Source organism: Moschus berezovskii, chromosome 15 (genome assembly GCF_049115385.1).
Source record: "Moschus berezovskii isolate FMDL1 chromosome 15, NW_MosBer_1.0, whole genome shotgun sequence".
Taxonomy (NCBI): Eukaryota; Metazoa; Chordata; class Mammalia; order Artiodactyla; family Moschidae; genus Moschus; species Moschus berezovskii.
Genome location: NC_142474.1, coordinates 37,650,246 through 37,664,794, shown reverse-complemented (window position 1 = coordinate 37,664,794; position 14,549 = coordinate 37,650,246). Strand labels below are relative to the sequence as shown.

Genomic DNA, 14,549 nt, shown 5'->3' with positions numbered 1-14,549 from the left:
TGAACATCTGGAAGTTCACAGTTCATGTACTATTGAAACCTGGCTTGGAGAATTTTGAGCATTACTTTGGTAGCGTATGAGATGAGTGCAATTGTGAGGTGGTTTGAACATTCTTTGGCATTGCCTTTTTTGGGATTGGGATGAAAACTGACCTTTTTCTGTCCTGTGGCCACTGCGGAGTTTTCCAAATTTGCTGACATATTGAGTGCAGCACTTTCACAGCATCATCTTTCAGGATTTGAAATAGCTCAACTGGAATTCCATCACCTTCACTAGCTTTGTTCATAGTGATGCTTCCTGAAGCCCACTTTTCTTTGCATTCCAGGATGTCTGGCTCTAGGTGAGTGATCACACCATCGTGATTATCTGGGTTGTGAAGATCTTTTTCGTATAGTTCTGTATGTTCTTGTCAACTCTTCTTAATATCTTTTGCTTCTATTAGGTCCATACCATTTCTGTCCTTCATTGTGCCCATCTTTGCATGAAATGTTCCCTTGGTATCTCTAATTTCGAAGAGATCTGTAGTCTTTCCTATTCTATTGTTTTCCTCTATTTCTTTGCATTGGTCAATGAGGAAGGCTTTCTTATCTCTCCTAGCTATTCTTTGGAACTGTGCGTTCAGATGGGTATATCTTTCCTATTCTCATTTGTCTTTAGCTTCTATTCTTTTCTCAGCTATTTGTAAGGCCTCCTCAGACAACCATTTTGCCTTTTTGCCTTACATTTTCTTGGGGATGGTGATGCGTCCTGTATAATGTCATGAACCTCCATCCATAGTTCTTCAGGCACTCTGTCGGATCTAATCCCTTGAATCTATTTGTTATTTCCTCTGTGTAATCGTAAAGGATTTGATTTAGGTCATACCTGAATGATCTAGTGATTTCTCCTACTTTGTTTAAGTCTGATTAGCTGGGATTAGCTAACCAGATTAGCTGGGACTATTTAATAGGGGAATATTATGTTTAGATAGTGAGAATTCTGGGTTGTATATTTTTATATATTTTCAAGATTGTAAAATATTTAGTGTGTCAATTCTGAAAGTGCTCAGAGAATATTTTGAGACTATTAAAATGTTTATTTGATAGAAAAATTTCCTTGAAAGCTGTTGTACTCATTCCAAAAGCTGAGTTCTGTTTTTGTGACACTGTGTGGTGGACGGCTTCCCAGGTGACCTTAGCGGTAAAGAACCCACCTATCAGTGCAGGAGACATAGGAGATACGGGTTTGATCCCTGGGTCGGGAAGATCCCCTGAGGAAGGTGTGGCAGCCCAGTCCAGTATTCTTGCCTGGAGAATCCAATGGACAGAGGAGTGTGACGGGCTACAGTCCATGGATTCACAAAGCGTCAGACTTGACTGAGAGACTGAACACACATGCATGTGCCATGGATAAAGGGCTCTGGCTTAGTCAGAACAGAAAAGACCTCTTGTGGTTGTGGTTCTTTTGTCCAGGGGCTTAGAAGGTTCTCGGCCTGTGAATTTACAGGTTCAGGTTTCTAAGCACCTTTGAATAGGAATGACATCTGCCTGCAGAGGAGGGTACATTTGATCCAGTTATGGCTTCAGTGTCTTGGTGCTCCTTTTGTCCATTTATTTAAATTTTTAAAAATTTCATGTCTTTTTCACTGATCATTTTCAAAACTATGTGGCATTTATTATCCTAAGAAATGTATTATAAGGTAGGGTTTATTTTCCTCAGTACACATGGATAAATATTAATGTATGTGAGTTCTGTGTTAATATCAGAAATTGAATTTAGAGACTTTTGGTTGCTTTGCTTCTAGGATGTATTCCCTAAATGTTCACTCAGGAGAGTGGATCTGAAAGGCATATAGAAGGGACCTGGCTGTCACCTGAAAGAGGATAGTGGCACTCATAGCACCTCAGGTCCCTGTACTTTCATTGGGAGGTGTTGGGGTGGCAACTGGAGGCCGAGCACAGGTGGTCTCAGGGGAGACTGGGACTTGGGGAAGGTCTCGCTGCTTCATCAGCTTTCTGATCAGTCAGAGGAGAACCTGAGACGGGTATGGATGAGGAGATGACAGACCCTTTTCTTAGGAGTAGAGGTGGGACCAAGCCCAGTCTGTGGTCTGGAGCTGTTCCCAGGGTCACCAGAGCCGGACAGCTCACAGTGTAAAAAGAATCATTTCTGCTCCATCTTTATTCTCTGTTGAGGCTTCCCAGCAAGGCCACATGCTGGGACCACTCTCCTCGGAGTGTTTTTGTTGACAGAAGTCACCTAGGGACACACAGATGGGACAGAGTGTGGTTCCACAGCCGTTTTTACTGTGGCTGTTTGTTCATGGTGGTTTGTGCTGAGAGTCAGTCCACCTGCCTCATGATTCTGTTTTCAGGTGTGCCTGTAAGTAGCCGCGTATCTGCAAAGATCCAGCAGCTTGTCAATACCCTCAAACGACCCAAACGACCACCCTTACGGGAATTCTTCGTCGATGACTTTGAAGAACTACTAGAAGGTGAAAGAGCCCCTTCCTACCCCCTCGTCCAGTGTTTCTGTGACCCCATAAACTGTAGTTATTTCTCGACCAAGGTTGTTTGATCTTTAAAAACAATAATCTTGCTCTTCACAGGAAACAGGAATCCCGGCTAAAAACTGTAGGTACTGTTCCGCAAGGTCCCTTTAAACGTATGCTCAGTCCCAAAACTGCTGGGTCAGTGCCACTGGTACTGACTTTGAGCAGCATGTGATTTTGTCCCATGAGCCAGTCCTCTTTCTGAGGACTCCATGAAGCTACAGGAATGCAAGGAAATCGGACAACCTGAGCTCAGCAAGCAGTGCATTCTCTCTGCGTTGGCTTTAGAGGAAGGCAGAGTGAGCTGTGGGAATCTTGCCTTGCTTCCTCTCTGGACAGCTTCAGGAGCTGGATGTCTTCACTCTGAACACTCCTGAGCCTTTTAATACAAGAAAACCTAAAATTGAAACAAAGTACTGCTTGTGTCAAACCCAGTCTCCTTATTTTCTTGGTCTTTGTGCCACAAGTAAGACATGGTTGATTTTCTTGCCAGCCCGTGGAAATCATCTGTCGTACGCTATAAAAGAAACCTTCCCAGAAGTAAAAAGAATGACCTCTCAGATTCTCACCCATGTAAAGAGTCGAGCAGATTGCTTTTGTTATAGGGCATTTATCTTTGTTTTACTTAAGAAAATATGAGCTGTGCTAGTTAATCCTAGTAGTTGTAGCAAATTCAAATTTACATCTCCATATTTAAGGGCACAGTATACTTCAGCCAGATTTGGACTCTTTGGAGTCTACAGTTACTGGTGTATGTTGAGAACTGATGTTTTAAACATGGCTATTGCAATGTTAGACTCTAGGCGTGTTTAAATGCATAGTTTTACTTGTCAGTTTATAAATGCATTCAGGTCTCCCTGAGTTCCACATCCTGACATTGCCTTGGATGTTGGAAGAATTACGTGCTTTGGTTATATCCGTGAGGCTCATATGTCAGTTGTAGCTCTAATTCTAGAAAAGCACCTGCGCATGTTTCCTGAAATAAATTTCTAACTCAAGTATAAGTCTTCCAGCTTCTTTAAAATGAATGATTGTGCTAATAATGGATGTATTTGAAAACCTTCTGTGTTCAAATGTATTTAGTTCAACAACCAGATCCAAACCAGCCAAAGCCAGAGGGAGCCCAGATGTTGGCGATGCGTGGGGAGCAGCTGGGTGTGGTTACAAATTGGCCCCCATCGTTAGAAGCAGCTTTGCAGCGATGGGGGACCATCTCACCAAAGGCCCCATGCTTGACCACGATGGACACAAATGGAAAACCTCTCTACATCCTCACTTACGGTAATCCTTTGGGGCTTATCCACCTTTTGTCTGCTTGTGCCTGCACACAACCACCACTTTCAGGGTGGCAGTTTATATTTGTGTTGCCTTACATTTCCAATATGGAAATAAATGGAACCCAAAAGGAAATATTGGATTGGCCAGAAAGTTCATTTTGTTTTCCTGTAAGATACTATTGAAAACCCAAATGAACTTTTGGGTCAAGTCAGTATACGAAAATTATTTGATTTGAATGTGAAAAATTATTATTTTTTAATGTTTTTGAGTAAAAACCAGAAAATGATACAAAAATTAGTGGCTATAACTAATAATAATAATAAGATGTTGGATTTTACCTCTTGGAATGTACATTAAATTAATGCTTTGAAGAAGGATTGGTAGTTAAATGAAACAAGAAAGAATGTATATAGAACTCTTTGACATGCATCACTCAGAAGAAACAAAATCTGTTTCCACAGTGCTTTTCTAGCAAGCAAGGGAAGCAAACTTAAACTCTTTATTCAGTATAATTAATGCAGTCCATAAACTTTTGGAAATAGTTAACTATACGAGAGAGATTCCTTTCTTTGTTGCACAGATGAATTGTCAGGTCATTTTCACACACTCTGCAGCAGCATTGCAAAGAAATCAGCTTCATAACTAAAAGACAAAATGGCTTATATCTGCACGTGTGAGGTTACATTACCATTTTTAACTTCTGGTTTTATTTCTGTGATAATAATGCTTTTCTAACTGCAGGTAGGAAAGAAACTGTTTTCTCCATTAGCAGTGGAGGTCGAGCCAGGTGTTGTGTTAAGTAATGTAACCCAGCTTTTAGTGGGGCCCAGAAGGCCCCCACTGTAGACTCCATCATTATCCTGTGCATATCATGGAAGGAAATGGGATTCAGGAGCGTATGTTTTCATAGTCTCAATTTTTTTCTTCTGGCTCTGTTGGGAAATTCTTAGTGGATAAAGGGTATTTACCTATAATGGGGCATAGGGTTTATTTATTTATTTTTTAATTATACTCTTAGAAATAGATTTTAGTCAGTCAGAAAGATAGAAGACTTTCCTGTCTGACCCTCGTCCCTGGCCAGGTTCAGACCAGGAGCTGATTGGTTACTGTTTTCCAAGCATCATTTATTGAAAGACTGTCCTTTTCCCTTTCTTGGCTCCTTTGTCAAAAATCAGTTGACATATATGTGTGGGTTTATTTATGGGTTATTCTGTTTCATCGATCTATATGTCTGATTTTGTGCCAGTATCATACTGTTCTTATTACTGGTAGTTTTGTAATGTCAGGGAGCACGATGTCTCTAGCTTTGTTTTTCTTTCTTAAGATGACTTTGGCCATTAGGGATCTTTCATGGTTTCATACAAATTTTAGAATTGTTTGTTCTATTTCTGTGAACAGTGCTGTTGGAATTTTGATTGGGATTGGATTTAGATTGCTTTGAGTAGTACAGATACTTTAACAAAACTGCTTTTTCTAATCCACGAGCACAGAATATCTTTCCATTTGTTTGTGTTATCTTCAGCTTCTTTATCAAAGTCTTACAGTTTTTTTATAAAGATGCAGATTTTATGGGGCTTAATTTTCATTGTGCTTTTTGTAGTGGGGTTTTTTTTGTTTGTTTTTTGTTTGTTTGTTCTTTGCCACACCATGCGGCATGCTGGATCTTAAGTTCCTAACCAGGGACTGAACCTGTGCCCCGTGCAGTGGAAGCATGAGGCCTTAAACCACCAGACCTCCGGGGAAGTCCCGAGTCTTAACAATTTTGAATGTACAGGTTTTTACCTCCTAATTAACTTTATTTTGAAGTATCTTATTCCTTTCGATGCTGTTGTAAATAGGGTCTTTTCTGGTTTCTCTTTTTAGTAGTTTATCATTAGTATATAGACACAGTAGTTTTTTGATAACAGCAGTATATTGAGTTTGTATTTTGCTACTTTACTGAATTCATTTATTACTCTTTTTTCTGTATTGTCTTAAGGTTTTCTATGTATAATGTCATGTTATCTGCAAGTAGTGACAGTTTTTCATCTTCCTTTTCCAGTTTGGATGCTTTTTTTTTTTGGCCTGGTTACTCTGGCTAGGACTTACAATACTATATTGAATAAACATGCAAAAGTGAGCATCCTTGTCTTATTTCTGAATCTTAGAGGAAATGCTTCAGCTTTTCACTATTGAGTGTGCTGTTAGCTGTGAATTTGTCATATAGGACTTTTGTTTTGTTGAGGTATGTTTTCTCTGTACCCACTTTGTTGAGAGTTTTTATCATAAATGGATATTGAATTAAAAAAATTTTTTTTCTGCATCAGCTGAGATGGTCATATGATTTTTATCCTTCATTCTGTTAATGTGCCGTATTAATCACATTAATTGATTTGTGTATGTTGAACCATCCTTGGATTTCTGGAATAAATTCCATTTGATCATGGTGTATGATCATCTTAACATATTATTGAATTTGGTTTGCTAATATATTGTTGAGGATTTGTGCATCTGTATTCTACAGGTCTTTTAATTTTCACATGGTGTCCTTGTTTTGATACCAGGATAACACAGGCCTTGTAAAATGAATTTGAAAGTGTTTTCTCATCTTTTGTTTATTGGAAGGATTTATAAGACTGCTTTAGTGGTGAAGAATTTCTTTAGCTTTTTGCTTGTCTGGAAAACTTTATCTGTCCTTCAGTTCTGAATGATAACTTTGCCTGGGTGAGTGTTTCTAGTTGGGAATTTTTTTTCATTCTCCTTTCTAAATCAGACAAGAACTGTTATATTGTCTTTAATTTAAGTCAACAATTTGCTGTTTATTTTTTCTACTAGAAGAATATTTCTAGAACTTTGCCAAAGTGTGTTGTTGCCTTTTTCAAATTGTCTGTTGTAAATTGGCTTTTGTATGACTTTATGATGATATCAACTTTAATATTCCAAACTGAGAATGAAGTTGAAATTTTTAAGAAAATATAATGTTGCTAATTGATCGTAATTGATGTGTTAGTTTACAACACATTGATTTTTTGTTTCAGTTAAAACAAGTTGATTGTAATTGTTTGTTCAGCCAAAATAATTTCATAACATTGTTCACATTAAAGAACTCTGACAGCACAAAGTATTTGTGATTTCTTTAGGAAAAAAATAACTCCCTGGGTTATTTCTAATGGCTAGTAACTCTTTGGGGAGAAAATGCAATCACCAAATGAAAACCAAATAATTGTAAAGTAGCCAGTCTTGAGGAGATGGAGGTAAGGAAGGTGAAAGAGGGGCGTGAATAAAATGTCACAGTAATTACTCTCATTACTCAAGAAGTAGGCTGAAACGAATACAGTAATTTTGTGCTTTTTCAGTTCAGTTCAGTCGCTCAGTCGTGTCTGACTCTTTGCGACCCCATGAATCACAGCACGCCAGGCCTCCCTGTCCATCACCAACTCCCGGAGTTCACTCAAACTCATGTCCATCGCCATCCAGCCATCTCATTCTCTGTCGTCCCCTTCTCCTCCCGCCTCCAATCCCTCCCAGCATCAGAGTCTTTTCCAGTGAGTCAACTCGTCGCATGAGGTGGCCAAAGTATTGGAGTTTCAGCTTTGGCATCAGTCCTTCCAATGAACACCCAGGATTGATCTCCTTTAGAATGGACTGGTTGGATCTCCTTGCAGTCCAAGGGACTCTCAAGAGTCTTCTCCAGCACCACAGTTCAGAAGCATCAATTCTTCGGCAATCAGCTTTCTTCACAGTCCAACTCTCACATCCATACATGACCACTGGAAAAACCATAGCCTTGACTAGATGGACCTTTGTTGTGCTTTTTACAACTTGCTTAATATGCTGTTAATAAAACAAACATTTGTTGAGCACATACTACGAGCCAGGAATGTCTAGGAATTACAGGAATCAGAAACAGTGAAAAGTCCGCTTTGTCCCCAGTCACTAAAGGGGGAGACAAATTGATAAACCACTGGTAGGAAGACAGGAGCAACCCTAAATTGTGTTGCTACAGAAACCAATATGAAATAAGACAAATTCAGATTCTTTTCATTCAGACTGTATGTTAATTTAGCTTTTGCATTTTAAATAGGAAAGAGATTAGAACAGATATTGCATTTATAGGAAATAGTTCAAATTGTTGTTATCTTTACTATACTATTGTTTCCCTGGTGGCTCAGCTGGTAAAGAATCCACCAGCAATGTAGGAGATCCTGGTTCGATTCCTGGGTCATGAAGATCTGCTGGAGAAGGAATAGGCTACCCACTCCAGTGTTCTTGGGCTTCCCTCGTGGGTCAGATGGTAAAAAATCCGCCTGCAGTGTGGGAGACCTGGGATTGGTCCCTGGGGTGAGAAGATCCCCTGAGAAGGGAATGGGTATGCACTCCAGTATTCTGGCCATGGACAGAGGAGCCTGGCAGGCTACAGTCCATGGGGTCACAAAGAGTAGAACAAGACTGAGACACTTTCACTTTATTATTATTGCAAATCTCTTAACACCTTGACTGCTTCTGAAAGCTTATAGAACCTGGAGAAAAGGAATGATAAAAGCATCTGAATGCAGAGTTCCAAAGGAGCAAGGAGAGATAAGAAAGCCTTCCTCAGCGATCAAAGCAAAGAAATAGAGGAAAACAACAGAATAGGAAAGACAAGAGATCTCTTTAAGAAAATTAGAGATACCAAGGGAACATTTCATGCAAAGATGGACTCGATAAAGGACAGAAATGGTTATGGACCTAACAGAAACAGAAGATATTAAGGAGTGGTGGCAAGAATACACAGAAGGACAGTACGAAAAAGATCTTCACGACCAAGATAATCACGATGGTGTGATCATTGACCTAGAGCCAGACATCTTGGAATGTGAAGTCAAGTGGGCCTTAGAAAGCATCACTATGAACAAAGCTAGTGAAGGTGATGGCATTCCAGTTGAGCTATTTCAAATCCTGAAAGATGATGCTATGAAAGTGCTGCACTCAATATGCCAGCAAATTTGGAAAACTCAGCAGTGGCCACAGAACTGGAAAAGGTCAGTTTTGATTCCAACCCCAAAGAAAGGCAGTGCCAAAGAATGCTCAAACTACTGCACAGTTGCACTCATCTCACACGCTAGTAAAGTCATGCTCAAAATTCTGCAAGCCAGGCTTCAGCAATACGTAAACCGTGAACTTCCGGGTGTTCAAGCTGGTTTTAGAAAAGGCAGAGGAAGCAGAGATCAAATTGCCAACATCCGCTGGATCATGGAAAAAGCAAGAGAGTTCCAGAAAAACATCTATTTCTGCTTCATTGACTATGCCAAAGCCTTTGACTGTGTGGATCACAAGAAACTGTGGAACATTCTGAAAGAGATGGGAATCCCAGACCACCTGACCTGCCTCTTGAGAAATCTGTATGCAGGTCAAGAAGCAACAGTTAGAACCGGACATGGAACAACAGACTGGTTCCAAATCGGAAAAGCAGTACTTCAAGGCTGTATACTGTCATCTTGTATATTTAACTTATATGCAGAGTACATCATGCTAAATGCTGGGCTGGATGAAGCACTAGCTGGGATCAAGATTGCTGGGAGAAACATCAATAACCTCAAATACGCAGATGACACCACCTGTATGGCAGAAAGTGAAGAAGAACTAAAGAGCCTCTTGATCAAAGTGAGAGGAGAGTGAAAAAGCTGGCTTAAAACTCAGCATTCAGAAAACAAAGATCATGGCATCCAGTTCCATCACCTCATGGCAAATAGATGGGGAAGCACTGGAAACAGTGATAGACTTTATTTTCTTGGGCTCCATAATCACTGCAGATGGTGACTGCAGCCGTGAAATTAAAAGATGCTTGCTCCTTGGAAGAAAAGCTATAACAGACCTAGACAGCATATTAAAAAGCAGAGACATTATTTTGCTGACAAAGGTCTGTTTAGTCAAAGCTATGGTTTTTCCAGTAGTCATGTATGGATGTGAGAGTTGGACCATAAAGAAAACTGAGCCGTGAAGAACTGATGCCTTTGAACTGTGGTATTGGAGAAGACTCTTGAGAGTCCCTTGGACTGCAAGGAGATCCAGCCTGTCAATCCTAAAGGAAATCAGCCCTGAATATTCATTGGAAGGACTGATGCTGAAGCTGAAACTCCAATACTTTGCCCACCTGATGCAAAGAACTAACTAACTCATTGGAAAAGACTCTGATCCTGGGAAGGATTGAAGCGGGGAGGAGAAGGGGACAACAGAGGATGAGATGGTTGGATGGCATCAATGGACGTGAGTTTGAGTAAGCTCTCGGAGTTGTTGATGGACAGGGAAGCCTGGTATGCTGCAGTCCATTGGGTTGCAAAGAGTCAGACATGATTGAACTGAACCACACAAAACAGGCCTCATTAAAAGAGGAAAATATGTGTCATTTTGAGCAACATAAATTAGTGGTAACTCACTAATGCCGTGGTCCCTCCCCTGTTTTACTCCCTAGAAATCCTCCCCTACTTCTGGGATGATAGTTAAATTCTCTGTGGCTTTGCTGTACTTTCTTAGCACCCTAGGTGTTTGTATTATTACCTTATTCTGGTGTTCATGCTGCTCAGGTTTTATAAGTCAGAGTTGCTGGCTTTTGTTTCCCATCTGGATTCTAAGGACTCAGAATAACTTGAAAGCTTAAAATGAAAAAGTAATACTGTCAATATAGGTTGGTGTGCATACATATACACAGTAGAAAATGCATGTGTACAATTAATTGTGTCTTTATAATTTGTATTGATAGGCAAACTGTGGACAAGAAGTATGAAGGTTGCTTACAACATTCTGCATAAATTAGGTACAAAACAAGAACCTATGGTGCGACCTGGAGATAGGGTAAGTGCAATTTAAATTATTGCATCTGCAGGACACATGATCTGAGGTGGAGAAAACACCTACTGTTTTAAAGTTGCAAAGTTTAGTGCCTCCTGATACTCGTATTACCAAATCAGGCTTTCTTAATATTTACCACAAGCCAGAAGAAATTATTCAGCAGGTGTAACCTTTATAGTAGCTCAGTAAGCGTGACTGTAGTAGTTCTTATGGGTTATCCACAAGGAAACTGGGACTTGAGAGGATAAGAGTCATATCAGATGAAGGCACATGTCCAGAAAATGGTGTGGCCAGTGCTCACAGCCATTTCTGTCCAGCCCCAGGACATATGTTCCTAACCCCTGACACATGTGGCCTAATGTGAAACAGCTGTCTGAGGACGCAGGACAGTTGTGTGCTTGTGAACTTTTTTATATTAGTCAGTGATACCAAGAATCCTTGCAGCAAACCGCTGGTACATTCCTTGTAGATACAGGCTACTGTCTTTCATCAAAAAGAATTTTATTCTTACTGCAGTATGCCAATTTACTGAGATCAGATGTTAGTATTTCCTTTTTAATGTTAAACACAGAGCAGTTAATCTGGCCCAAGCTTTACCCATGAGTAAGATGTGGGCCTACATGTAGAGCCTACTTTTCTTGCCTTATGTGGAGTAACCTTTTTTTCCATATGTTGCTCTGTACCTTCACGCCCCAAGACTGGGATATCCACCTGCACCAAAGGACTCCAAGTGAATTTTATAGAAGTTTCATTGTAGAGCAGCATAAATGAGCAAGAATACAAGCTGCGATTTACTTATAAGATATTACAAAAGCATGGATTCATTATGAGGAATGTTTAATAAGATTGCTGCAGCCCTAAGATTCTGTGGTAGGCTATGATTCTTTGCAATTTAATGAACATGTTTGACCTCTAGCTTTTAAAAGTCAATCATGGGTCTCACATTTCCTCATTATAAAACTTACTGTAAAGCTACAGTATTCAAAACAGTGTGGTATTAACACAAGTATGGATACAGAACAAAGGAATGGAATAGAAAGCCCAGAAATAAATCCTCACATATATGGTTAAGTGACTTTCAAGAAGGATGCTAAGACATTAAATGGGAGAAGGGCTAGTGTACTCAAACAAATGGTGCTGGGAAAACTGGATATCTATAACCAAAAACCCAAAATTGAACCTTTATTCCTTTTATTGGGGCTTCCCAGGTGGTGCTAGTGATAAAGAACCTGCCTGCTGATGCAGGAGACCCAAGAGACACAGGTTTGGTCCCTGAATTGGGAAAATCCCATGGAGAAGGGCATGGCCATCCACTCCAGTATTCTTGTCTGGAGAATCCCATGGACAGAGAAGCCTGGTGGGCTACAATCCATAGGGTTGCAGAGTCAGACATGACTGAAGTGACTTGGCACACACATAGTGTATATTAAATAGTTAACTCAAAATGAATTAAAGACCTAAACTCTTTGGATGAAACATAGGGGAAATGTTCCATGACATTGAATTTGGCAATGATTTCTTAGATATGGCACCAAAAGCAAAGAGAATAAAAAAAAATTGGTAGATTGCACTTCATCAAAATTAAAACCTTCAGTGCACCAAAGGACATTGTCGAGAGTGAAAACATAAATGGGAGAAATGTTTGCAAATCATATATTTTACAAAAGTTTAAAAACCAGTCACAGTGCTTGAATAGACCTGTTTCTTTGAAAGATTTACAGATAGCCAAATAAGCCCATGAAAATATATGCTCAGCATTACTAATCATTAGGGAAACATACATCAAAACCACAGTGAGATACCACCTCACACTTATTAGGATGAAAAAATAATGATTGTTAGCAACAGTGAGAAGTTGGAACCCTTCTATTGCTTTTAGGAATATAGTGGTGTAGCCGGAGAAGGCGATGGCACCCCACTCCAGTACTCTTGCCTGGAAAATCCCATGGACCAAGGAGCCTGGTAGGGTGCAGGGTCACAAAGAGTCGGACACAACTGAGTGACTTCACTTTCACTTTCCACTTTCATGCATTGGAGAAGGAAATGGCAACCCACCCCAGTGTGCTTGCCTGGAGAATCCCAGGGATGGGGGAGCCTGTTGGGCTGCCGTCTATGGGATCGCACAGAGTCCGATACCACTGAAGTGACTTAGCAGCAGTAGCAGTGGTGTAGCCATTGTGGAAAACAATACTATGGTGGTTCCTTAAAAAATTTAAACATTTGACCCAGTAATTCAAAAGAACTGCAAGCAAGAACTTGAACAGATAAACATCTACACTACTTTTCACAGCAGCAGTATTCACAAAACCCAAAATGTGGCAGCAGTTCAAGCATCATGGTGGGGTGAATGGATAAACAGAATATGGTATATTCATACTGTGTAATGTTATTTAGCCTTATAAAGGAAGGAAATCCTTATATGTTCTACAACGTGGAGGGACCTTGAGGACATTATGCTCAGTGAAATAATCCAGTCACAAAAGAACAAATATTGTATGGTTCCATTCATACAAGGTACTTAGAGTACTTAAATTCCTAGAGACAGAAGAATGAAGGTGACCAGGGGCTGTGGGAAGGAGGAAAAAATGAGTTAACTGTTTATGGGAGCAGAGTTACAGTTTAGGAAAGTGAAAATGTTCTGGAAATGTATAGTTGATGATGGTTTTACAACAGTGTGAATGTACTTAATGCCACTGAACTGTATACTTGAAAACAGGCAGCATGATAAACTTAGTTATATTCATTTTATCACAATAAAATGTCAGTTGCATGGATAATGTCTCCCTTATAATTTGGTTAGTAGGCCTCAGTAGAGTCATTTTTTTTTTAAGTCTTGGCCTGCAAATTTTTAAAGTTCATTTTCAGTAACAGTTGTAAAATAAACCATCTCTGTTCAGCTGTAAGAAAGAATGTGGGGCCAGATTTTGATAGAGTATGTGAAACTATTTTCTTCAGCAGGTGGTTTGAATTGTGTGAGGAGGGCTGCATTTCTGAATTATTCCTTTGAAAGGTATTCATGTGGCTGGGATATGGCATGTGCATATAAATGCCTATTAAATAATCATATGCCACTGTAGTATTCAGTTGATAGTAACCTTCTATCACAATAAACAGGTTCTTTACCGCTTTGAAAATTGTTTTAAATTAAATGTAATTCTCCCAAGGATAATGAACTTTCTGTCTTTGGCATAAAAATTATAGATGCTTTTTATGTGGGTGACCTTCCTAATGCACTTTGGGAGGGGTGCCTGCTTTGAAAAAGCATTTATGTGCCTAAGCTGAAAAGGTTTCTGGATATTGTAGTGGGAGCTGTGGAATAAACAGAGATCCATCATATGTGAATCCTGCCTTCAGGGAGCTTGCTATGTTAGGGGAAAAAATGAAGATATTGATAATTGGCTATCTGTAAGTTGGAAAATGAGAAAGTTCTCCAAAATAGATGGTGAGAGATACAGCTGGACTGTTTTAGAAGGGCAGAGAGTGTTCTCATTTTGGGAGCTTCTGGAATCTGAGACAACTTCTTGGGGAGAAAAAGCAAGCCTGGAGCTCTTGGTCAGTTTCTAGGACAGAGCGGAAAGGACTGAGGGGAGTTCTGTGGTGTGTGGCTGGTATGGGAAGACCAATAGAGGAGAGCAGACCAAGGAGGTGGTCTGTTGATGCCTATTATGCTCTGTGCATAGACAAGTGCAATGAAATGCCAGGAAAGACATAGGGAATCGAACAGAAAGAAACTTTGTGGGTTTATGAAAATGAAGCATCCATATGTGTATTGCACTGGAATCACTGTGCAGTTCCCAAAACACAGGACTTGTGACTGATAGAGATATAAAAGGGAAATGTGGTGAGAATGATACAAATAGTCTTCCCTTTCTTAAATTCTTAAAAAAAGAGGTTGTAGGTATTGACTGTTTTCTATGTTACTTTTATATTTTTG

At 39.8% G+C, this 14,549-nt stretch overlaps 1 protein-coding gene across 5 annotated transcripts in view; it reads left to right on the top strand.

Annotated features, from left to right (window-relative positions):
- The window catches only part of DIP2C (DIP2 acetate--CoA ligase C (putative)), a 311,707-nt gene that overhangs the window by 194,149 nt on the left and 103,009 nt on the right, over positions 1 to 14,549 (top strand). For all 5 annotated transcript variants that reach the window (XR_008686670.2, XM_055431717.2, XM_055431748.2 and 2 more), the window contains 3 exons: positions 2,354 to 2,473; positions 3,614 to 3,811; positions 10,527 to 10,618. Coding sequence is in view for 4 of the 5 variants with exons in the window: in XM_055431717.2 (XP_055287692.1) it covers positions 2,354 to 2,473; positions 3,614 to 3,811; positions 10,527 to 10,618 (410 nt within the window). In the remaining variant the exon portion in view is untranslated. The remainder of the gene's footprint in view (positions 1 to 2,353; positions 2,474 to 3,613; positions 3,812 to 10,526; positions 10,619 to 14,549) is intronic.